The sequence below is a fragment of the Monodon monoceros genome, unplaced genomic scaffold (assembly GCF_005190385.1).
Source record: "Monodon monoceros isolate NGI ecotype Baffin Bay Population unplaced genomic scaffold, NGI_Narwhal_1 Super_Scaffold_1, whole genome shotgun sequence".
In the NCBI taxonomy this organism is placed as follows: domain Eukaryota; kingdom Metazoa; phylum Chordata; class Mammalia; order Artiodactyla; family Monodontidae; genus Monodon; species Monodon monoceros.
This window is the reverse complement of record NW_021703765.1, coordinates 79,850,592-79,873,952: the sequence shown is the minus strand read 5'-3', so window position 1 is coordinate 79,873,952 and position 23,361 is coordinate 79,850,592. Positions and strand designations below refer to the sequence as shown.

The window sequence follows — 23,361 nt, the reverse complement described above, 5'->3', positions numbered from 1 at the left end:
ATGTAATATATGTCTTGTATAAGATACCTAAATTTTCTTTCTTCTACATGCTGTCCATCAAAGCTTTCTCTTTTCCCTGTGATGTGTCTCCAGGTTTATGAACCATTTAACAACTGAGTATAATTTCCAGAGTTTTTGTCTTTGTGGTTCCCTTTATCTAGTAAAAAACAGACTCTAGTTTTTTAGTGTTTCCCTTAAAATGTTGCAGCCTGACCAAACCACAGCATTCTAGCGGTTTGTGTAAAGGCTCATTAATTTTGTTTGTTGTTGTTTTTATAAGGATCATTTGGTTAAAACGCCAGGATTGTTCCCCCTCCAAAGTTGTCTGGATATCCGATTTCTGTGAATCTCAATGTTGTCAACAGCAGGGGCTCAACAGACTCTTTTGAGAATCTGATGAAACCTTAAGATATTTTCCCCAGGAAAGCTGATATATACACTCAACAAGTTTTAGATGAAATCTCAGGAGATTCATGGAGCCCACAATGCTCCCATGTTCCCTAGTTTAAGAGCCAATGAACTATAGCTGTGCCGTCCAGTACAGTAGCCACTAGCTACATGTGGCCATTTAAATCTAAATTAGTTCAAGTTATAAATTCATCCTCTCAGTCGCAAGCACCGCACGTGTGGTTAGTGGCTACCACAATGGACAGCGCAGATAAAGTCCATTTGTATCATTGCGGAAAGTTCTGGACAGCACTGGTAGAGACATTGTGGTCAATTTACTTTATAAACCAATACACTTTTTTTTTTTTTTTTTGCTGTACGCGGGCCTCTCACTGTTGTGGCCTCTCCTGTTGCGGAGCACAGGCTCCTGACGCACAGGCTCCGAGGCCATGGCTCACAGGCCTAGCCGCTCCGCGGCATGTGGGATCTTCCCAGACCGGGGCACGAACCCGTGTCCCCTGCATCGGCAGGCGGACTCTCAACCACTCTGCCACCAGGGAAGCCCCCAATACAATTCTTTAAAGCCCATTTATTTTGGTCACCAAAGACTAGCAAATTAGTCTGTATTTTTACTAAGTTATATGTAATATTGAAGCTAAATCAGTCTCAGGCCAGGTCCTTTAGTAAGTAAGGTTCTGCATTTAGTTTGAAAAGCAACAGTTTATAATACCTTGCCCTTCCTCCTCTCTGTTGGTTAAAGTATACTCACTTTTTGTAGTTCTTTGGATTGTGTTTTTAAAAGTTCTGTGAATCCCTTCTACAATAGAAACAATTGGATAATTGGAATGGCAGGAAAGAATTTCATGCCCTGACGTCAAAGTTAAACTACTGTTTGTATCTTCTAGGTGTCTATCAGGAATACTTCAAAAGTTTTTTCAAAGATAAACCAGTAGATATATCAGCACTTTGCAAAGCTAAACTTGCTTTGCATTATCCTTTTATGGGCTCTGTTCATCAAGTTTCTTCCCCCTGTTATCCAGATAGTTTCTATGACAGTTATTGTAAATTTTTTTAACTTTTATGGCTTAGGTTACATTAAGTTATTCGGGCTTGCATTTGTCTGCTTGATTTCATTTTGTTTCCATTCTTTCCGTCTTTTGTTTCTGTAGTCGCTAACTTACTTATTAACATCAGCCAAAAAAGAAATTGAACTAATGTCAGAAGAGCTGAGGGGTCTGAAATCAGAGAAGCAGCTTCTTGCACAGGAGGGAAATGCTTTAAAGTTAGAAAAAGGTTCACTTTTGTCAAAGCTTGTAGAGGTGGAGGCCAAAATAACTTTACTTCAGGAAGACCAACAGAAGCTATGGTCAGTAAACGAAACTCTTAATTTAGCAAAGGAGAAAGTCTTAGAGGAAAAGCAAGATGCTGAAAAGCTTTATCAGCAGGAACAGCTCAATAAAGCAGCTTTGGCTGTTGAGAGAGAGAAATTACTTAAAGAAATCAATAACGCACAGGAAGAACTCTTGAAGATGAATATGGAAAATGAGTCTTTGCAGGCTTCCAAAGCAAGCTTGCAGGCACTCACAGAGGAACTCCAGTTCAGCCGAGATATTTTGATGGCTGAGTCTAAGAAGAATCTGGAAGAAAAAGATCACCTGGAGGATCATATCAAGAAGCTTGTAACTGAAAACCTTGCGTTGGCTGAAGATAAAGATGAAATTATTCAGAAGCTTCAGAACGCCTATGAGGAGCTAGTGAAAGATCAGAAAAACTTGGTGCAGGAGATGGAAAATCTCACAACTGAGAAAAAGTCAGCTTTGGAGAAACAGTCAGGTCTTGATAACATGTGCATAGCCTTAAAGGTCGAAAGAGACCATCTCCTCCAAAACAGCAAAGATCTGCAGTTTGAGAAGGACATGCTGCTTCAAGATCAGGAAAAGCTGAATGCCAGCCTGGAGGCTGCCCTCCAGGTCAAACATCTGCTCAGCACGGAAGCCAGTGGGCTCTGCGTGCAGCTGCAGGAGGCCAGCAAAGCTCTGAGGGAGGCCGAGCTGGAGACTCTGCACCTTCAGGCCACAAACACAAGTCTCACCAAGCTGCTGGAAGAAATTAAGACCAGTCGGGAGATCACAGACTCCGAGTGCATCCAGCTTCTGCATGGAAAAGAAACCTTGGCCTCATCTGAGAGAAGGCTCTTGGCCCAAAAAGAAGAACTTCTAAATGAAAATAGGCTCATCACTGAAAAACTCAACAAATGCTCAGAAGAGGCTGCCCACATCGAGATGAACCTGAACGAGAAGATCACTTACCTAACTTCTGAGAAGGAGATGGCTTGTCAGAAAATCACTAAGCTCAAAAAGCAGCAGGATCGTCTCTTGAAAGAAAAATCTGTACTGGAAACGCAAAATACAGATTTACTTGCAGAAAGAGAGAATTCCATCAAAGCCATAGAAGACCTTAAAAAGAAATACGATCAAGAGTCTGCAAACAGAAGAATCATTGTGCACGAGAAGATGAAACTGCTCCGTAATCTTGATGCTCTGAAGAAAGAGCTTCAAGAGAGAAAAAAGGAAAACCAAGAACTCGCAGCCACCAAGTGTGATCTCGCTTTGATGCTGAAAGAGGCTCAAAATGCCAAAAAGACTCTAGAAAAAGAACACGCTAACATACTGCAAGCAAAGGAGAGTTTGAACGCTGAACTCAAGGCTTGCTGTTCCGAAAAGAACATCTTGCTGAAGGATGGGTTGAACCTGCAAGAAGAGTGTCAGAAGTTAAATGAGAAGATCCACATGATGCAGCAGTCCCTAATCCTGGAGAAAGAAGCCAGGACCCAGGACAAAGAGTCATCCTTGTATGAAAACAACAGACTCCACGGGAGAGTGGCGCTCCTGGAGCAGGAGGTGGAGGCTCTGAGAGTGCGCACCAAGGAGCTCCAGTCCGAGAACTCTCTGCTAATCCAAGACAAGACCAACTCAGAGCAGAAAGTGGCGGAGATTGTTAAGGAGAAGGAACTCTTGAGTGCAGAGACGGCTCAACTGGCCACCAACATAGAGACTCTGAAGAGCGATTTTGCTGCCTTATCCAAATCCAAGCTGGAACTGCAGGAGCTGCACAGCTACCTCACCAAGATGCTGGATGACCTGCGGCTGAACCACGAGGTGACCCTGGCCGAGTGGGCCAGGGTGATGCAGGACAACAAGAACCTCCTGGCTGAGAAAAGAGAGATGATGCTGAAAAAGGACGAGCTCCTGAAGGAGAAGGAGAAGGAGAAGCTGGCCGAAAGCTACTTCATCCTTCAGAAAGAGATCAGCCAGTTGGCCAAAACCAACAGCCATATCTCGGTCAACCTCCTAGAATCTCAAAATGAAAACCGTATTTTGAGGAAAGACAAGAGCAAGCTCGCTCTTAGAATTAGAGAGCTCGAGACTCTGCAGTCCTTTACGGTAAACTGGGAGGTTCAAGTGTTGAGCACCTGGCCTAACCCTGTGCACTAACCCTGCAGTGGCTGAGGGATTTGTCTTCATTTCTGCAGAAGGAAGCCCACCCCATTTAATCACTGGCTTAGATATCTCAAGCTCTTTGTCGCCACCTGAAAGGGCAACTCTTTACTAAATGTCTAATTGCAGTTGTCCCTCTCCATTAGAAGAAATTGCAAACTGTGAATAAAAAGGATAGATTTTTTTTTATGTAGGGAGAACTTTTTGTGAAAAAGGCAACCGTGGTTCTTAAAGGCTTAAGAACAAGTAAAATGGGCACATGTTAAAACAAAGTATCTTCTATGTGACTTTTAATTGTTTCATTGTGTGTATTCCTTCCGAATTGGAAGATTCCAGGGAAACCTCCACAGTTGGTAACAGGGAAGGTATAAAGGCAGAATTGCCATAAACTTTGTTAGACCACATGAAATTGTAAGCAAGTGCCTAAAAAGATTTTAATTCACTTAGGTGATTTTCTTCAGTATCTTATCAGCTAAGGCTTTGTTTCCATATGCATGTTATCTTTTTTATTCACAGCCATGCTTATGTTCATTACTTACAGCTTCTCATCGACTTTGTCATTCAATGCTTCTCATTAAACACTTGAGCCTTACACTGTAATTGCCCAAATAATTTTTATTTTTGAGAAGTTCCCAACCTAAATTCCAAGTGATCTCAAAAGCCCCAAATTTGAGATAGCAAGAATAGTATTTTAAATTTTTAACAATAAATATGATGAAGAGAAAAATTCGGCCACATAAGGATGTTACTCTTTATTATTGCTAAGCATTTCTCTCCAACATGAGTCAGAATAGTGAGCACTGTTGTTAGTGGAACTTGGAACTTAGAAAATGTAGGTTTAGAGGGGTCTGAAAATACACAAATTGCATATTACAGTTGGCCTGTTGAAAACATGGCACAAAAAGGGTCTATAACTTTGTTCTGCTTCAGAGTAAAAACCTTTGATGTCTTGGTCTGTCTGCTTCGGCATGGGATCAGCGACTGGCTCACCGTCTCTGTGTGATTCCCTTCACCACACAGACCCTGAGCCCATGGCCTGAGTGTTAGTCACCTCCCCGCGTTGGTGAGGGGTGCCCTCATTTCTCACAGTGCTTTCTCGTATTTAGGCTGCTCAAACAGCAGAAGATGCCATGCAGATAATGGAACAGATGACCAAAGAGAAGACGGAAACTCTGGCCTCCTTGCAGGATTCCAAGCAAACAAATGAAAAACTGCAGAACGAAGTAATCAGATTTAAATGGCTTTTTGTACAAAGGACAGCTTATCGACTTCACGGAGTGTTTGATCACTAACTCAGGATTGTTTATTTTTTGAAGTGTGGCCTTACACAGATTTGATCCATGTTAGTGGAGTCGAACGTACACCCGGATGATAATATTAAATAAAGTGTATTACTTCATTACTTATTTAGTAGGATCAACCTTTAAAAAAGGAGGGGAAAACCCTAACAGCGTGGCTTTCTGTGATAACTGTTCAGTGATAGAACTAATGAGAGGAGGTACCGATAACATTCTCTAGCTTTTGTATTTTTTATCTTAAATCACATATGCTTTTTTCCTCAACTGTCTCCCAACTTTGAGCCACTGAATTCCATCCCGCAGCCCTGAGTTTGACATAGGCCTTTTTCTTGGCCTAATTCAGTACTGGTTCCCTTTTGTCTCATTTTGAATCAGTCACTTCTGGGTCTTGGATAGATTTGCGGCCTCAAGATAATTTTGATTCTGTCCAGAAGTAGCATTTCTTATTCTTGCACCTTCCTTTGATTCCCAGTCCCCCCCACCCCCAGCTCATACCAACCCTTTCTTTCTTTGGAAAGCTGTTACATAAATCTCAAGCAGATTGCTTCGCCGAAATAGTTATGTGAAGTTCTGTAGAACTTGAAATGCTTTTTAAAGCGAGAGTCAGGTAAGAGGTTAAGAAATTAAAGCCAGGGAAAATCCGGATAGCCGCATTGAATAGCTACTGTAAAGATCAGGCCTTCTCACGAAGGAAGGTCAATGATTGAAATCCATAAAGACATGAACATTTTGAGATAATTATAGGGTAAATAAAACTTGACATAGAAAAGGGTATGTTTATAAACTTGATGACTAATAAGAACCTGCTGTATAAAAAAATAAATTTAAAAAAATTAAAAAAAATAGTACGTTTAGGAATTGACAGTCCTAACAGAAGAGGACTTAAGCTGAAAATATAAAAGCATCAAAAATAATAGATGATAACCAAAATTAGAAGCTAAAATAAATGAGAAGATTTTAGGGAATGTCTCTAACCTTTGAAGATGGATTCAGGGAGAATTGTGTGCTTCTAAACCATACCCCTTGTTACAGCCAGAATACAGACTGGAGGAATCAGTTTTTGGACCCACTGAACATTCCATGAATCTGGAATGTTAGGGAGCATTAAAAGGGAGATTGTGGTGTTAAAACTAGCAAGACACTTTCTAGGGCTCCTGACTGGTAGCAGGTGACAGGACAGAAATACCTTTGGCTGTAAGAGATAACTATACAAGTCCTAGAAAGCCAGCAAGGCGCCAGAAGCATACCCTGTGTAATGGATTGCCCGTGACGAGCTCCCCATCCTTGGGGGATGCACACCTTGAACTCCAGTCACCTGCCAGAGCCTGTGGTTGGACATCCCCGCTCATTCTAGTAATGTGTCTGGCTTTCCCACCAGGGGCCAGGACCTAGGCTGGCTATGTCCCCCATGGGCAGGTGATAGGGCTGAATGTGAGTGAGTGCTTTTCAGTCTCACTACATGGCCTTTTCCTTTTTAGATTGAAGTTGAGATGAATAACTAAATCTTTTCCCATCTAAAAATATCCCAATAATTTTTATAATGAGGACCATAGAAGTTTGGTACTGACATTGAAAAATATCATATCCTAAATGACTAGTCTTTGGGGAAGAAAGGGGTTTATTTTCATTACAGAGAATTAATCCTTGCTGATGGCATGCCTCTGCAATTTCCTTTTGTTTTTTTTTTAAGATGGATTATACATGAATAGCAAGTTCAATGATAAATTTTGAGAATTGTATACAAGGTGAAAGAAAACTTTTGCTTTAATTTATGTAGCAATTTAGTTTGACATTTTGGCCAGGTGTACAGGACATGTCTAACGTAAGGGGGAGGTTGCAGTTTATAATAGACTTGATGATTTATAATCTCTTCACCCAGGTGATCTTTTTGTTTGTTTTGCAAATGACTAATTTCACCTTTCTAATGCACCTTTTCATGAATGATTTGTCTGTCCAGTCATGTGATTGGAAAATGAAATAATTTCATCAAGTTTTTTTCTCTTGGTGTTTAAGTTGGATACACTTAAAGAAAACAACTTGAAAAATATGGAAGAGCTGAACAAATCAAAAGAACTTCTGACTGTAGAGAACCAAAAAATGGAAGAATTCAAGAAAGAAATGTAAGTTTACCTCCTTTGAGAGAAATTATGGCACTTATTTAAAATTGCAAAAGGGAAAACAATGATAATTATTTTTAGAATACTTGACAAGTACGTAGTCAAAAGTAATAGTCTCCCTCCTGCCCCCCGAACGCTGTTGCAAACCCTAGAAGTCACCTCTGTAACATTACACTGTGAAGTCAGAACTATAGCTAAGTTACAGGATCAAAATGAAATGTGTGCTGGCTGATGAGTTAGGACAGCTGGAATTCAAATGTGACTTGGTAAAGCCTTATGAAAATCCAAGGGGAATCAGAGCTTTTTAAAGTAGTATGCTTACGTGGTAGCTAATCTCAACATTAGGAAACATCAGACCCTTTATTAATCAATCCCTCAAAACTCTTTCTATAGGGAAAAAAAAGAAGCATGCACTTTTGAGATTATCAGTAGTCTTGATTTTTAAGAGTAATCTAATCTTCTGGCGTGGAAATTAAAAGAGCAGAATTTTGGGAGACTCTTTCCAATCAAGGTTTACCCATCAGTCTGCTGCCTAGATTTCAGGCAGACAGGCTGCCCATGTTTCCTTTGTCAATACCACCTTTCGAGTTTGGTTCTTATAATCATTGCAGGTGGTTATTTATCTGGCATTGTAAGTGACAGTTACAGAGTAGATTTCATTTTGCTTATCTGTTCTGAGAACTACACTGTATCAGCCATGTGAACCTAAAATTTAAAGCCAACAATCTGGTGAACATTTGAGTATGTCCTTTGTTCTAGGTACAGTTAAGCTAGGAAGGATACAAAGGTGAATTGTTTGTGGACCCTGCCCTCCGAGGGTTTGTATTATTTCCAGTTTTGATCAAACGAATAGATGAGATTCAAACACAAACAAAAGCACCAGTTCCAAACTGCTGTTCCCAAGTCACCGTCCTCAGTACTATGTGATGATCAAGCTCGGATTAAATCAGTAACTATGTCTGGTTCTTCTGAGAGCTCTTAAAATCCTCCTAGAAATGATCTCATCCGAGCTGCTCATCTGAGGGGATGGACAGCTCATGACGTTGGTGATGGATCCTTTCGTCAGTCTTAGTTTTAGTGATGTTTCTCTAGGTGGTGTTTAAACAGCTCCCAACAGTTCCTTTTGCACCGATGTGTGCATGCAGTTGTGGTGATTGGCCACCAGGAGAGGCTTGAATCTCCTGGTCTGCCAAAGGCAAAGAGCACAAATAGAAACGGTCACTGTGATAGGAAAAACGAATTCAAATCAGTTCAGAGAGGGTGGGTTCAGCTACAGTTCAAGGTCACACCCCCCCCTACCGTGACAAAGTAGCTCTGCTCACCTGAGTGTCTGGAGCCTGTCATCTGCATCACAAAGGCAGCTGGTGAGGAAGGATCTGAGTGTAGGGAGAAGATGCCCTCGCCACGCCCCCTCTGCCATCACCCACCTCTGAGCTCTCTGGGCTGCGCTGGGTAGTGGAGGGGCGGGGCCCGAGGGGCCCAGCCGAGGGTGGAATTCCTGTTTCCTGCAGAGCTATCTGGGAGTCTCCTGTAAGGGTCGTCGCACTGGTCTGGCGTTAAGTGTCACTCTCCTCAGTCTCTCTGTCATGTCCCCCACCCCCGCTCAGTGTGCGGTGGTCTCACCTCTGCCAAGAGGGAAACTCCTTCTGCGTGCCCTTTGAACGACCCCATTGAATAAGGAAAGCTCAGCCTTGTGCCCGCGGCCGCAAGGGAGCCAGAGCAAAAGCCTGTGGGCTGCGCTGCCGTCCACCTCGCCGGCACCTTCCTCCCCGGGCCCAGTTCCCGGGTCTCTGATCCCTGAGGGAGGAGTTCGGGCCAGGGGGAGCCAGACCACAGGGCAGACAGTGCCTGTGCTGGTTCTGATTGTCCTGGCCCAGCAGGGCTGCGAGAATTGTGCCTTGTGCCAGTAACTTGGCCGGTCAAGGCCTGGACTCTTAGCAGGACGGAGGGGCAGTGGGAGACACAGCAGTGACGTACGTGGGAAGCTGCTGGAGGGAGGTGTGAGGAGTGGGTTGAAAGCGCCCCCCACCCCCAGTGACTCATTGTTCCCTGCCTGAGGCTTGGCCGCATTTCAGGGACCAGCTGATATAAATGTACTGTGTCATGAGAACAGTGCTTCTTAAAAAGAAAAAAGCAGTCATTTTACTGTTCCTTAGTCTGTTCCCCAGTGCTCCGAGCTAGGGAAGGAGCAGCTGTTTGTTTTTCGAGGTTTAGCACATACCTGGGATCTTCATGGCCTCTAGAGCTTTTCAGGTGTTTCTCTTCACCTGCCAGGACACCTATGCAGACCCAGGAGTTCTAACGGGAACCACTTCCTACAGAAACTTGCCCTCGGCCCTGGAATCCCGGCATTTGCAGCTAAATGTTCCTTTTCCTCTATGTCACTTACTCAGCTGGTTTTAGGAAAACTTGATTTTGGTGAGCCAGCTCCTATTTTTAGTTGGAGAGAGAGAATAAAATGGCTTCTCTCTGGTGTGTAATTTTTGACTCTCAGGGAAAACGATATAAGCCATCTAATTTTTGCCTTTAATTACTCACTGGGCACAGTAATAAATCTAGAATATATTTAGCATGGTAATTAATAGGTTTATGATAGATTCCTAAGTAGAATGTCTGCAAGTCAATATTAGCAATGTTTGCCTCTCAGTTTTAAAACTGTGACAGTCTCCTTTTCTGTTGCAGGATATCTATCTTATAATGTAGAAAGAAAAGCATCTTTAAAAATTGGGAGAATTATATTTGTAGGTATTTTTAGAATTATTCCTTAAAGTATGTCCAGAAGCTGGGCTGTTAGAGCCTCCTTCTTCTATGAAATGTACATATCCCCTCTGGTCTGAAGAAAACTGGAAAGAGGTGTTTCTATATTCAAATCACAACTGAGGTCTGTCTGCCAGTTTTAACTCCAGTTCTCTTGGTTCTACAGCTTACTTGATTTGGGGCAAATCTTTTCACTTACCTGAGCTTCAATTTTGTCATCTTTAAAATATAAATAATAACCTTAACTTCCTTGGGCTTTGAGGATTAAATGTACATGAAATCGTTTTGCAGGTTTTAAAACATTGAACAAATACCATTTTTATAAATCTTAGGGCATCTTGATATTTCTTTGACTCCTTGTTTTAATTTTCTTTACTGTGGGCTCTTAACAGAAACCAAGGATTTAAAAAATTTTAAAGCATGAAAATCTTTAAAAGAGAACAGGATCTTGAACTTATCACTGACAGGCCACACAAATGCTGAAACCAAATCGCCCCTAATGAAGGCGGTGACCACTTGGGAATAAAAGGTTTGGCTTATGATGATTTCATCGTAAGTAAAATCTTCTGATTTGTCAAGAGCTGATGGATTTTGGCCAGAAGATGAACTTTAGCTGTAGTGCGCGTGTGTTTTGATCCATAATTAAAATCAGGCCTCCCAGCTTTTGAATGACTAATTACCTGAGGCTAAAATTCCTTCTCAGTTTTTCTTCACTTGCTAAATAAACATCTCTGTAAAATGCCAAATTTAATGTGCTAAGAGGATTTTTGTGTAGACATCTTCCCCTGTATCTTCATGAGGTCAGCCCCATGGGTATGTTATAGGTACATGGAGAATTAAAAATCAAGAAAACTGAAGATGCCAAGCACTGCCACCCATTAGACAACTGAAGTTAAAAATAGATGTGTTCATGCATCAGCAGATGGATTCATACCCAGATGACTTGATTCAGAATTCAGCCACGTATGATAGCTCCCTAAATGGAATGTAGCCAGCACAGACTTAAAATTCATAATTGCATCAGAACCTTCTATGGTATAAAACTAAAATCCAACAATCAAATAAACTATTTTCAATGTCCACGTGTAAAGGGTAATTTGGGATGTATATTTGCAGTTAAGCTTAATAATGGGAAGATGTTTAATAAATACGTTTACCCTGTTCACATTTTATATGCTGATATTCATGGTATAATATGGTTAGCAAGCTGTATTTTTATTTGCTTCTTTTAATTTCAAGTTAGCAGTATGGAAAGAATACAGTCAAAACAAAACACTTGTTATGTAATTAGAAAACTGCATTTCCTTTGGGCATTTCACCTCTAATTATCCTGAAAATATACCCAGATTCCCGCCAGCACTTGATTCTGACAGATACTGGCAAATGGAACCATCAGATATGCATTTCTGCCAGAAAAAAAAAAAAACAAAAACAGATTACAGATTTGTACAGTTAGAACAGTGCCGTGGCAGCAAAGTAAATCACTTTATCAACATGATAGGTTTAAGTATAATTTTCTAATGGAAGTAAGGAGAATACTGACCATTTCATCTGTCATTTATTTTAGAGTGACCCTGCTTTTTTGTATGGGGAGTATTTAGAAGTGGGGTAAGTGTGTGTGATGAGAGAGTGGATGTAGTGTTTATCAGGTTTGAAAAAAAAATGGAATACATGCGAGCAGCAGTCCTCCTCCTGAGAGGTTAAAGCCATTTGGCCCCTCCTGCACGTAGAGAATGCTGCCTTCTGTTGTTATAGAGCCTATCAGGCACGTGACCCAGATATATTTTCCTTGGTGCTGTGAAGCTGGTCGTCTCCCACAGTTTCCTTGCCTGTCTTGTTTCTATGGTAACCCTGCACTCACTGTCCTTGCAGAGAAACCCTAAAGCAGGCAGCAGCTCAGAAGTCCCAGCAGCTTTCAGCCCTGCAAGAAGAGAACGTGAAACTTGCCGAGGAGCTGGGGAGAAGCAGGGACGAAGTCACAAGTCATCAAAAGGTCAGTGGGCGTTGGGTGGGCATTCCCAGCCCGGCCACGCTGATGTCTGCTGCTGTGGGCAGGGCGCTCGGAGGCTCCTCAGAGAACGTGCTCCATGTGGTGGGGTGGTGCAAGTGGCATTTCAAGTCACCTGTGTTCTGTGTCTCCTGGTTTTCAAGCGTGCTGCTGTAGGACTTGGGTGGGAGTGAGTTGACAGGTCCTTTAAAAACAAAACCAAAAAAAGCGCTGGGAACTTGCAGGCAAGTAGAAAATAAGATCTTTATCAGATGATCTTATGGCAAAAATGTATTTAAATGGATAGGGACAATATCTCTTCCCTACTGCTTGGGTTTCAAAATTTTTTTTTCTCGAAGGTTTTTTTTTCTTTCATCAAAATTGATTTTAAGAAAAAGGTTCCAAGAAGACAGATTTGGTGTGAGGGTTGGCAGCTGTTTTTAAAGAGGACTCTGCTTTTCTTTAAATTAAAAAAAATGTTTAAGCATCTCCTAATGGAACTGTGTCTGCATGTGCACTTGTGTGCATTGGTGTACGGAACGTGTGTTACACCTGGAATGAACGATGAGCTAACCACAACCCACTTGTTTCCGTATTTAAATTACAAAGGCTTCTGACAAGTTTATTAAACACTGAAGCAAAACTGATTTTAAAGAATGCTGTATTCTGCTTTTTATTCTTGAATCAAAACGCTAGACTGTTAGTCACGTCTGGCCTCAGAGCAGAAGTTCCAAAAAATGACATTTTTAAGAGAATTTTACTGTGTGGTCATTATTTCTTGCTTTGCGCGTCAAGGGGAAAAGAATTTTTTTTTCCCAAGCATACTTTGCAAATATTAATTCTCATTTGGATGGAGTAGATTGAGTGTCCATTGACGTGGTGCCATTTGTAGTGAAAGCGCTCTTCAGAGAGTTGATTTCATACTTGAAAGTCTTTGTTAGAGCTTTCCACAGCTGCCTTACTTCACTGGAGAAATGGCCCATGTCTCCAGACTCCAGGACAACAATGATGCTCCTGGTGGTAGTAGCTCACATTCAGTGGCTCTTATTTTACTGTGTGACAGGCACGAATACATGATAGCTGTCCTCTCGGTCTTCACAGTAGTTCCATGAGATGGCACTGTCCTTACCCCCACGTGTAAAACAGGAAACGGAAGCCCAAAGAAGGTAGTAATGTGCTCAACCTCGTTCAACCAATAGCATTGGGAGACGTGTGTCATTTTCTGATTTGGGTCAGGAAAAGGATCAAAGGGGGTTGACGTAAATAGGGTTGCTGCACTCTGCTTTGGTCACTGTGTGAGAAAGCGGGGTTCATGGAAAACAGAAGCCCTTCGACCAGATGAGGTTCTTTTTTTCCTGGCACAAACCAGAGCGTCTGTGGGTGCCTCTGACATCAGGGTGTCTGTAAGGACTTGCAAGGGAAGGATCTCGGCCAAGTGCTGAGTCTGTTCGTCTCCTTTTATCTCATCTCACTGAACGTCTTTGACGGAGAGCGTGGAATCCACCAATGGGAAGAACACACAGAGGTCAGCCTCCTGTCTCACGTTTTGACCTTAACTGGACTGTTGATTACATTTCTTGTTTCTGTCACTCAGAACCGGAAAGACTAAGTGGGAAGCATCACGATTCCCTGGGCAGAGGTTTTCAGGGTTCCTCTCCATCCTCCAGCCCTTTCTCTTTTGCCTTGGTATTTGAATTACCTTCTTTTTGAAAAGGTCTTGGGACTAAACATTTGAAGCTCAGTGACTTTGAAGAATGTTAGAAAACAGCACCTGCAAGAAACAACCAGGGCAGTGACTTCCCTTTAAAGCAGGGGTTGTTTGGCCCTTTGTAGGGCCCTGTGTTTACTCTGGAGAGAGAAGCAAGCGGCTGTGAACTAAACCATGATAGGCTGCGACACTAGAGATTGTGAACAGTGATGGTGGACACCGAGGAAGACTGCAGATGCTGCTTCCCTTGACGTGTACACGTTTCAAAAGAGTGGAGAGAATCCCCCCACTTAAAATAACTTAGAAGCAGCCTTAGGCTAAAGAAGACTGATTAAATCATCGGCTTTTATTACTCTTACTCCATAATCTCCAAGAGTCTAGGGTGCTGCTTACTTATGTAAAATCACGAATTTCCACTTTGTTACTTGCTGCAGTTGAGCCGAACTATTGATCAACTTTGTTCAGAAATATACTACAGAGTTTGGCAGAAACCCTATTTAAAAAAAAAAAAAAAAGAATTTTAACTGTAGTACTATAGACATAGTCAATGTTTCATTTCTAAAGTGAAGACAGTGGAGGACTGTAGTCCAGTGGGTGAGACTCCACGCTCACAACGCAGGGGGCCCGGGTTTGATCCCTGGTTGGAGAACTAGATCCCGCGTGCCGCAGCTGAGACTTGGCGCAGGCAAAATAAGTAAGTAAATAAATAAATATTTTAAAAAATAATACAGTGAAGACAGTAGAGACTAGATTGACATGGGACAGACCCAGGACCCGAGTTCCATCCTGGTCCCTTTGCTCAGCACCACATTCGCTGACTGTGTACTGAGCGGATTGCTCTGCCGCTGTTTCACAGAATCATCACCACATACCTGAGACAGTAAGGTTATCTTGTAGGACGAAAGGAAGCTGAGGCTGAAAACTGAAGCAGTTCACCAAGGACACAGAGCTAGGCAGCGGAGGAGCTGAGATCAGAACTCGTGTCTGACTAACTCGTAAGCCTGTTTGCCTGCTCCTGTCCCTTACAGAGAATAAAACTTATTTCTATGTACTTCGTAATTATTGTTAAAATTAAAAGAAAAAAACCTTCTGAGCTAGGAGTGGGGTAGGTGGGGTCAAACAGTACTATAAAAATCTACTTTCAGTTCTACCGTTAATTTTTTTCTGCCTCAAATATTTATTTTGCTTAGAAAACCCACGAGATTCCAGAATCTGTTCTGCATCTTTTTTTTTTTTTTTTTTTTTTTGGCCTCGCCGCATGGCATGTGGGATCCTAATTCCCCGACCAGGGATCGAACCCACGCCCCCTGCAGTGGAAGCACAGAGTCTTAACCACTAGAATGCAAGGGACATCCTATCCTGCATCTTAAGACTCTCACTGGGAATATGGGCTAAGGATTTTGATTTCCTTGAGAAGCCATCTTCATGAAGAGGGCTATTTCATTTCCTGTTTGTCATTTGGAAGTCAGATTATTTGTTGAAATAAAAGAATCCCTGCTCCCCTGTGACAGTGGTTTTGTAGAGCATTCTCTCTATCACCTTAAAAGGTGATGAAGGAGTCCGGAAATCAAGAGGGCTAACAGTGAGCAGGACGGGTTGGTCAAAGGCATGGAGAGTGATGATAGCTTCTGTGCTTTCTTAGAAACCCTCGTCTGCCTTGATTGGCAAGCGGGTGCCATGTCCCCCGGGAGGAAGTGTTTGAACAGTTGTGGGGCTTACCTGCTCGCTGGCAGCCCTCCAGGGTGGAGCTGGCTAAGCCAGAAGCAGAGCCCGGTGTGCGCACTCCTCGTTGCCTGCCCCATCAGACCCTCTCCTTTCCTCTCTAAGTCCCCTTTACCCAGTAGGGTTTTTCATTTTAAGAGGGGAGGGGAGTGACAACCAGGGTCAGTTAGGGTTGTGAGAAGCAGAAGTGTTGGAGTTAATCTGGCATCGCCTGTGACAGAAATCTTCATAAAATGTCACGTAGAGTGCCTCGTCTTTTAAAGGAGTCTGTATTAGATTGAACCTGTGAAGTAGCTATTGTTCTGCAGTTTCATATGGTTCAACCTAATAGCTCACGTAATTTAGCCTTTCTTATGACTGATGGTTTTGAAGATTGTCATTATAATTGCTGTTGATGGTTTGCTCTCACACTGTTTCCTTCCTGATGTCCTGACTGGTTTCATGCTGCTTTGGGTTGGTTTTGGGTGTGTGTGTGTGTGCGTGTGTGTGTGTGTGTGCACGCGCGGTGTGTGTGTGTGTTCAAATACACGTAACATAAAATGTACTGTCTTACCCATTTCACAGTGTACGATTCAGTGGCACTCAGTACATTCACAGTGTTGTACGACCATCACCTCTGTCTAGTTGCGGAACATCTTCATCACCCCGAAAGGAAACTCCACTTAAGCAGCCACTCCCCATCCCTCCCTCCTCCCAGCCCTTGGCAACACTAATCTGTTTTTTTCGCCCCTGTGGATTTGCTCATTCTGGATGTTTCACGTAAATGGCATCATACAGCACGTGTCCATTTGCACCTGGCTTCTTTCACTGAGGATAATGTTTTCGAGGCTCATCCACGTTGCAGCCTGTGTCAAAACTTCATATCTTTTCGTGGCTGAGTCGCATTTTATTGAAGGGATCGACCACGTTTCATGTATCCGTTTGCTTCAGGTGTCTCAGCCTCTTTCTCCACTCAGACTGTCCCCCGTCCCTCCTGAAGCCTCCACCCCTGCCTGGAGCTGCTGCATCTCATCGCCTTCGGGTCTTCCCGCGGGTGGGGAGATCCTCCTCATTTCTACATCTCGCCACACCCTTCACGCTTGCAGCCCTATCTTCTCAGCTTATCTTTACTTCCAAACTTTTAATGTTTGTTTTCTGCCTTATTTCTCACTCCCCTTTCCTTCCCCGGTCCTTGCAGTCGGCTTCCTGCTGCCCCAGTGCATGCCGGCAAGGACTCTGGCTTGAGCGGTCGCTTCCCTGCGGCTGTACGCGCGTGGCTCCTTGCACGCTCTGTAGACGGTGCGCACCACCATCCACGTTCCGACGCTCCTCCCCTGGCTTCCTCCACACCTCACGTGTCTCCTGCATCTCCCCCCGCACCCCGTCCCTGGCCGTTTGCGTGTCTGCTTGTCCATCTCTCCCCCTCCTCCCCTACTCGTGCACTGTCCCTCACTGCTGGAGGCCCGTGCCGCGTCGTCACCTCTCGTCCGCAGGTGGCTGCTTCCTTCCCCGGTCCGGGTCGCAGTCTCCTCGGCTCTCTGCGCGTGACCCTCGGAGCCGGGTGTGTGGTCCACTCAGGCTCTCTCCCCGCACAGCTCGGAGACAGTGGGCCTCCTAGAGCAGGACATGCAGGTTTAACGAGTGAATGAGTGAACGGGTGATGAAATGACTATCTCATCTTTAGCCAGGCCCTCAGGTCCCGTTTTACAGCGTAAGATACGGAGACTGTGTGACTGCTCTTTCTGCTTTCTTCCAGTCCACTTACTTCCAGTTTCATGGCTCCGTTGCAGAGCTGTGGTTGCCAAAAGCCAGTCACCACATGAGCAGGACATTTGCTCTGTGTGTGGGTGGTGGACTGTACAGTGAATTCGGGCAGGGTCACGTGGTGTCAAGCTTAATGGAAACCGTGCAGAGCATTATTTCTTCTCATAGAGAATACTAAAAATAATCAGAATGATGTGAGTTCTTCTATAGAAACAGTCACCTTGGGGAGTCAGTTTTGAAATGTCTGATGTATCATTGCCAAACCTCACGTGTATTCTCCTCTGTGAGGGTTGCAGATACACTGAACTATCACTATGGGAATAGTGCTGGTTTTTCCCCTGGTTATTTGCAAAATGAGGTCATAGTTGGCTTATGGAAACTGGACAGATATGAGATGACTCAGTAACTGTATTTCATCAACACCTCTTCCTAACAGAGGTTATAACAGATACAGTATACAAAAAACTGGGGTTATCATCTAAGTTGATCCATGAATCACTGCCTGCCTTTTAAATAAACCTGCATTCCCAGACCTGAATGTTTAGAAAGGAAACGCTGTTTTTAGCTTGTCATGTTTTATTTTGGAAAAGTAGTGTCGTGGGCCATCAAATTTTAATCTGGAGTTGAGGTGGGGTGGCCTCCGGGCGAGTAGGGCCGGGGTGGCCTCCGGGCGAGTAGGGCCGAGTGAAGCTGGGTCACAGAATCTCTCTCCCGCTGCCACACCTAGTGAAATGAACACACTTCTTCACCTGTTAAAAACACCTTCAGGAAAATCCAGCAAAGCCAATCAGGTTCACACTGTAAACGTGGAAACTGACAACCAAGAAAAGAAACAAAATTGTCCTGTGACTCTGTTTGAAACTGTTCACAGTGGTAAGAGAAAGGAAAACAAATAGCAGAATCCCCAGAAATTTCCCTCTAATTCTCCCCATCCCCATGCCCAACCCAGTTTGGAGAAAATTAGACTGAAGAAGTGAGTAGGCAGTCAGGGAAAAATCTTTGAGGCCAGCGCTGCTTCTGCCGCCCAGCCCTCTACCAGAGCAGGAAAAACGGCTAGTTGTCATTTTCCATAGCCCGTCTAGCCGACAGGGTGGCTTAAGTAAACGGGTGGGTGGGAATGGGTGGGTTTTTACTCAAATGATGATAAGGTCACAGGTAGGTAGTCCCCGTGGGTCCAGCCACTCAAGAATGTCCTCAGGGAACCCTGCCCCCGCTCTCTGCTCTGCTGCTGTCCTCAGCAGGATAGTTTTCATCCTCTCGGTCTCAGTGGCTCTTACACCCCCAGGCACTGCAGAACTTTCCGGGAGGAAGCAGGCAGAAGGACAAGCGGGGAAAGGCAGAGGGCTCCTCTTCACATGGTTTATCTTTTCACTTGGAGAGGACAGTTCAGATCTCTGTAATAGTGTCACCTCCAACCACGAGTGAGGCTGGATTCCTCCAGGAAGGGAAGGAAACAGAGGAGGTGAGAGTAGACGTTGAAAGAGCCAACTTGTAATATCTGCCTGGAGCTGAAGCTGAGCACACACTCCTTCAGGAATAGAGTTGCCTCTCTTCTGATGCAGTAGATGAGATGCAGGACACTAAAGGGAAAAGCTCAGAGAGACACCTCCAGCAGATCATATAGTCACCCGAACAGCACTCTCCCCACCCTTGCCCCAGGGCCCTCTGGCTACAGAAATATATAGACTGCAATGCCCGATTTTTCAGTTGTTGCTTGGAGGTCTCAGATAAAGTAGGAGGGGCATAAAGGAAAATTCATTTACATTACATGTGAGCAAATAGAAGGTCTAGGTAGAGCAGCCCAGGGTAAGATGAACAAGTGACTCCATACTGTACCAAAAGAGGAAAGAAGAAAAGAAAAGAACCTAGGAATCCAAAGAGAGATGAGGGATTCAGGTCATGAGAAAACATTACCCAGAGTAAAATATTGCTTTGTGTTATATAAAAGCTTAAGTGATGTAAATAAAACAACTGTTCAGAGAGAAGATGGTAAAATGACACTAGCTGAACAGAGAGAGGAAAGAGTTAAGGAAACAAATTGAAGACCAAAACCACACCATATCAGAACTGGTAAATACATCAGAAACAGACCTAATGAATGTTTCTGAAAATATACAGAGAATTCTTCAGGTCCCCAGGCAGAAAAAGCAGATTCCTTATAAAAAGGAGAAAAAATAGCCCACTGCAGCCGCATTCAATGCCAGAAAACAAAAAACAAAAAAAAACATAGTGCACTGTTTCCAAAGTCCTAAGGGACAGAAAATATGATCAGGAACATCATATCCAAGCAATTATTATCCAGGTAAGAAGACAGGTGTTTCCAAACTTGAAAGAACTTAGAAGCTATAGCATCTATGAGTCCTTCTGGAAAGTAGCTGCTACTTGTTGGTAAAATTTGGCCAAGCAGGACATGACTCAATATACAGGACTTACTAGCTCAGGAGAAGCCTGGCAAAAGGGACTGGAGGTGAGCACTAAATCCAGGTTAATAGACACCTAAGCTAACAGTTTAGGGAATCACAGATGAGGAACAGAGTTGTGATTTTAACTTTTTATTTGGAAATCATTTCAAGCTTTGCAAAAAGTTGTAAAAATAAAACACAGAATGCTCATGTAGGCTAAGGATTTGTTTTTACCTAACCACAGTGCAGCTGTCAAATTCAGGAAGTTGAACACTATTATCTAATGTATGGGCCCTATTCCTGTGTAGGCAGTTGTCGGTGATATCCTTTATATCGATAGTTTTTGTGGGGTTTTTTTCCCCCCAATTCAGGATCTAGTCCAGGATCATGCGTTCCATTCATTGACTCAGGTCTCTTTAGTTGTCTTTATCTGGAATGGTTCTTCTGCCTTTGTCTTTTATGACTTGACTTTTTTGAAAACAGGCCAGTTATGTTGTATAAAATCCTTCATTTTGGGTTTGTCAGGTGTTTCCTCATGATGGCATTTAGGTTATCCATCTTTAGCAGGAAGACTATATAAGTGATTACCATTTCCTGGCCGGAGGCAGGTGATGTTGCTTTATCCTATTATTGGTGATGTCAATTTTGATCAGTTGGTGAAGGTAAGCTTAAAGCATTTGCAAGACAAAAAGGAAACAAATCAAAGACAAAGGAGAAAAAAGAAAAATATACAGAGAGAATATAACTAACAAAATTTGAGGTGACAGAGTTGAAAGAACGTGGAAGTATGCAAGCCTTCTCGTTTTTATATCAGGGTGATGTTTGATATTATTTAAAGTTAAAATTAACTTATACCTAAGAAAATGATATTAACATCTATGTTTTTTAAAAAATATATTCTACTTAAAAATTTTACAAAATAAATGTATAAGCCTAGTGGGAGTTCTTAGAAAGGAATATATCTTTGTGGTAAAGAACATTTTTCTGCCCTCAGCCATTTTCTTTTATTTACTTTGATTTTTCTTTCTCCTGTTAAATTCAAGTCAAATTAAATTTGCTTCTTTCTCCCCTCTTTGTCCTTCTTGCTCTGTGTACATGGAGAAGTGTGACTGGGTGTGCGAGGCAAGACAGCTAATGTTCATTGTTTCTTCTCTGAAAGGGCTTGTCCACAGAATTGACCAAATCCTCCTCTCCTCTCTCCCCCTTACCTTCGCCACTTCCAAGAGCAGGAGTCTGTGTGGGAGGCGAGACTAGAAATCCGCAGACACAGGGGATGGGGATGTGTCTTGTGCTGTCAAGGTAGCGCCGCTATTTTGGACCTCAGAACACTTGCTCAGAGAAGAGGCTGAAGTCGCCCACACATGAACCACTTCCCTGGGGAAGTCGGCGAGAAAAGCAGCAGCTGAGCGCCAGCTCGCTCAGACTGGCTGAGCAGAGAGTTCCTCCTGTGAGAACCCTGGTTCCTCAGTGTCACTGCCAACCCACACCCGAGGAGAGCACCAGCTTACCGGTTCTCTGACCCAGTCGTTTACGCGACACGTAGTTACTGAGTGCCTACTGTGTGCCTGCCCGTGCTCCAGAAATGGAGGAGACAGCGGTGAACAAAAAACTGCCCGTCCTCCCTCCGTCGAGTGGTCTGACTGTGTAATGGTTCCGAACTTCAGCACATCCTTCACTTCACACAAGCTAGTATTTTTCTTAAGTGATAGATTGAAAACAAATTACCCACCATGTTTATTGTATTATAAAACAGTTTTGTGGCTAGATCAGCTGTTTGAGATTTTCTGGTCCAGTGTTCCCCAAATCATGGTCACTTGTATACTGTCTTCACCGTAATGTTATCTTCTTAATATTTTTCTGTAAAATAACCCTCGCTTTTATTCAGCCTTTTATTACAGAAAGTTTCAAACACGTACAGAAGCAGAGTGAGCAGAACAGTGAATCCCCCTGTACCCCACTCCAAAGGCAGTCAACTCTTGGTCACTCTTGTTTCTTTCTTTCTTTTTTTGTTTTCTTGGCCGCGCAGCCTGTGGGATCTTAGTTCCCAGACCAGGGATTGAACCCGCACCCCCTGCTGTGGAAGCGAGGAGTCTTAACCAGTCACTCTTGCTTCAATTCTACTGTCACTCACCCTCCACCCCATCATAGATTAATTTGAAGCAAATCCTAGAATACTGTCATTTTATCTGTAAATATCTTTGTACCTCTAAAAAATAAAATCCCCCCCCCATTTTTTTGGCCATGCTGCATGGTTTGCGGGATCTTTGTTCCCAACAAGGGATTGAACCCGGGGCCCACGGCAGTGAAAGCGCCGAGTCCTAACCACTGGACCGCCAGGGAATTCCCTATTCCTTTTAAACTGTAATGTTATTTTATAGTGTTTATTTATTTTTACTTGTTGACAGTTTGCTTTATTTATTTATTTATGGCTGAGTTGGCTCCTCGTTTCTGTGCGAGGGCTTTCTCTAGTTGTGGCAAGCGGGGGCCACCCTTCATCGCGGTGCGCGGGCGTCTCACCATCACGGCCTCTCTTGTTGCGGAGCACAGGCTCCAGACGCACAGGCTCAGTAATTGTGGCTCACGGGCCCAGTTGCTCCGCGGCACGTGGGATCCTCCCAGACCAGGGCTCGAACCCGTGTCCCCTGCATTGGCAGGCAGATTCTCAACCACTGCGCCACCAGGGAAGCCCTGTAATGTTATTTTAAAATTAAAAATAATCATACATGTTTGTAACATGAAACAATACAAATACATACCATTTCAAAGTTATTACTCCTCCCATTGTTGTTTCATGGAGGCAACATTATAAATGGTTGGGTGTACCTTTCCATACTGCTCTTCATGTGTGTAACAGCATATACATATAGTTTGTTTTTTACAAAAGCAATATTGTATACACTACTCAAACTCGCCTTTTCCCCCGAAGTTATATTTATTAAGGTATAATTTATGGGCCTCCCTGGTGGTGCAGTGGTTAAGAATCCACCAGCCAATGCAGGGGACACGGGTTCGAGCCCTGGTCCGGGAAGATCCCACATGCCGTGAAGCAGCTAAGCCTGTGCACCACAACTACTGAGCCTGCACTCTAGAGCCCAGGAGCCACAACTACTGAAGCTCGCGTGCCACAACTACTGAAGCCCGCGCGCCTAGAGCCTGTGTTCTGCAACAAGAGAAGCCACCGCAATGAGAAGCCCGCACACTGCAGCAAAGAGTAGCCCCCGCTTGCTGCAACTAGAGAAAGCCTGCGTACAGCAACAAAGACCCAACGCTGCCAAAACATAAATAATAAATAAATTTATAAAAAAGAAAAAGGTATTAAAAAAAGGTATAGTTTACATAAAATTCACCCTTCATAGGTATATGGTGTGATGAGTTTTGACATATATGTATATAGTCATATAATATACCCCAAAATCAAGATTTCCTTCACCCCCAGAATTTCTCTCATGCTCCTTTTATAGTCAATCACTTCCCAATCCCTGAAAACCATTTCTCTCTTTTATGGTGCTATAGTTTTGCCTTTTCTAGTAGGTAATATAAGTGGAATCAAAATAGTATGTAACAACAAAATATTAGCAAATTAAACCCAACAATGTTTAAAAGGAGGAATGATAGATTTAAAACAAATTGCTAGCTTGTGTGAAGAAAAATACTAGCTTGTGTGAAGTGAAGGATGTGCTGACGTTCGGAACCGTTACACATACTCCTGCTTTTGTAGGGTCAGTCAGACCACTTGACTGAGG

At 43.3% G+C, this 23,361-nt stretch overlaps 1 protein-coding gene across 3 annotated transcripts in view; it reads left to right on the top strand.

Annotated features, from left to right (window-relative positions):
• CLIP1 (CAP-Gly domain containing linker protein 1) overlaps window positions 1-23,361 on the top strand; it is a 122,417-nt gene that overhangs the window by 80,868 nt on the left and 18,188 nt on the right. For all 3 annotated transcript variants that reach the window (XM_029220031.1, XM_029220011.1, XM_029220020.1), the window contains 3 exons: window positions 4,991-5,107; window positions 7,196-7,302; window positions 11,929-12,049. In XM_029220031.1, coding sequence (XP_029075864.1) covers window positions 4,991-5,107; window positions 7,196-7,302; window positions 11,929-12,049 — 345 coding nt within the window. The remainder of the gene's footprint in view (window positions 1-4,990; window positions 5,108-7,195; window positions 7,303-11,928; window positions 12,050-23,361) is intronic.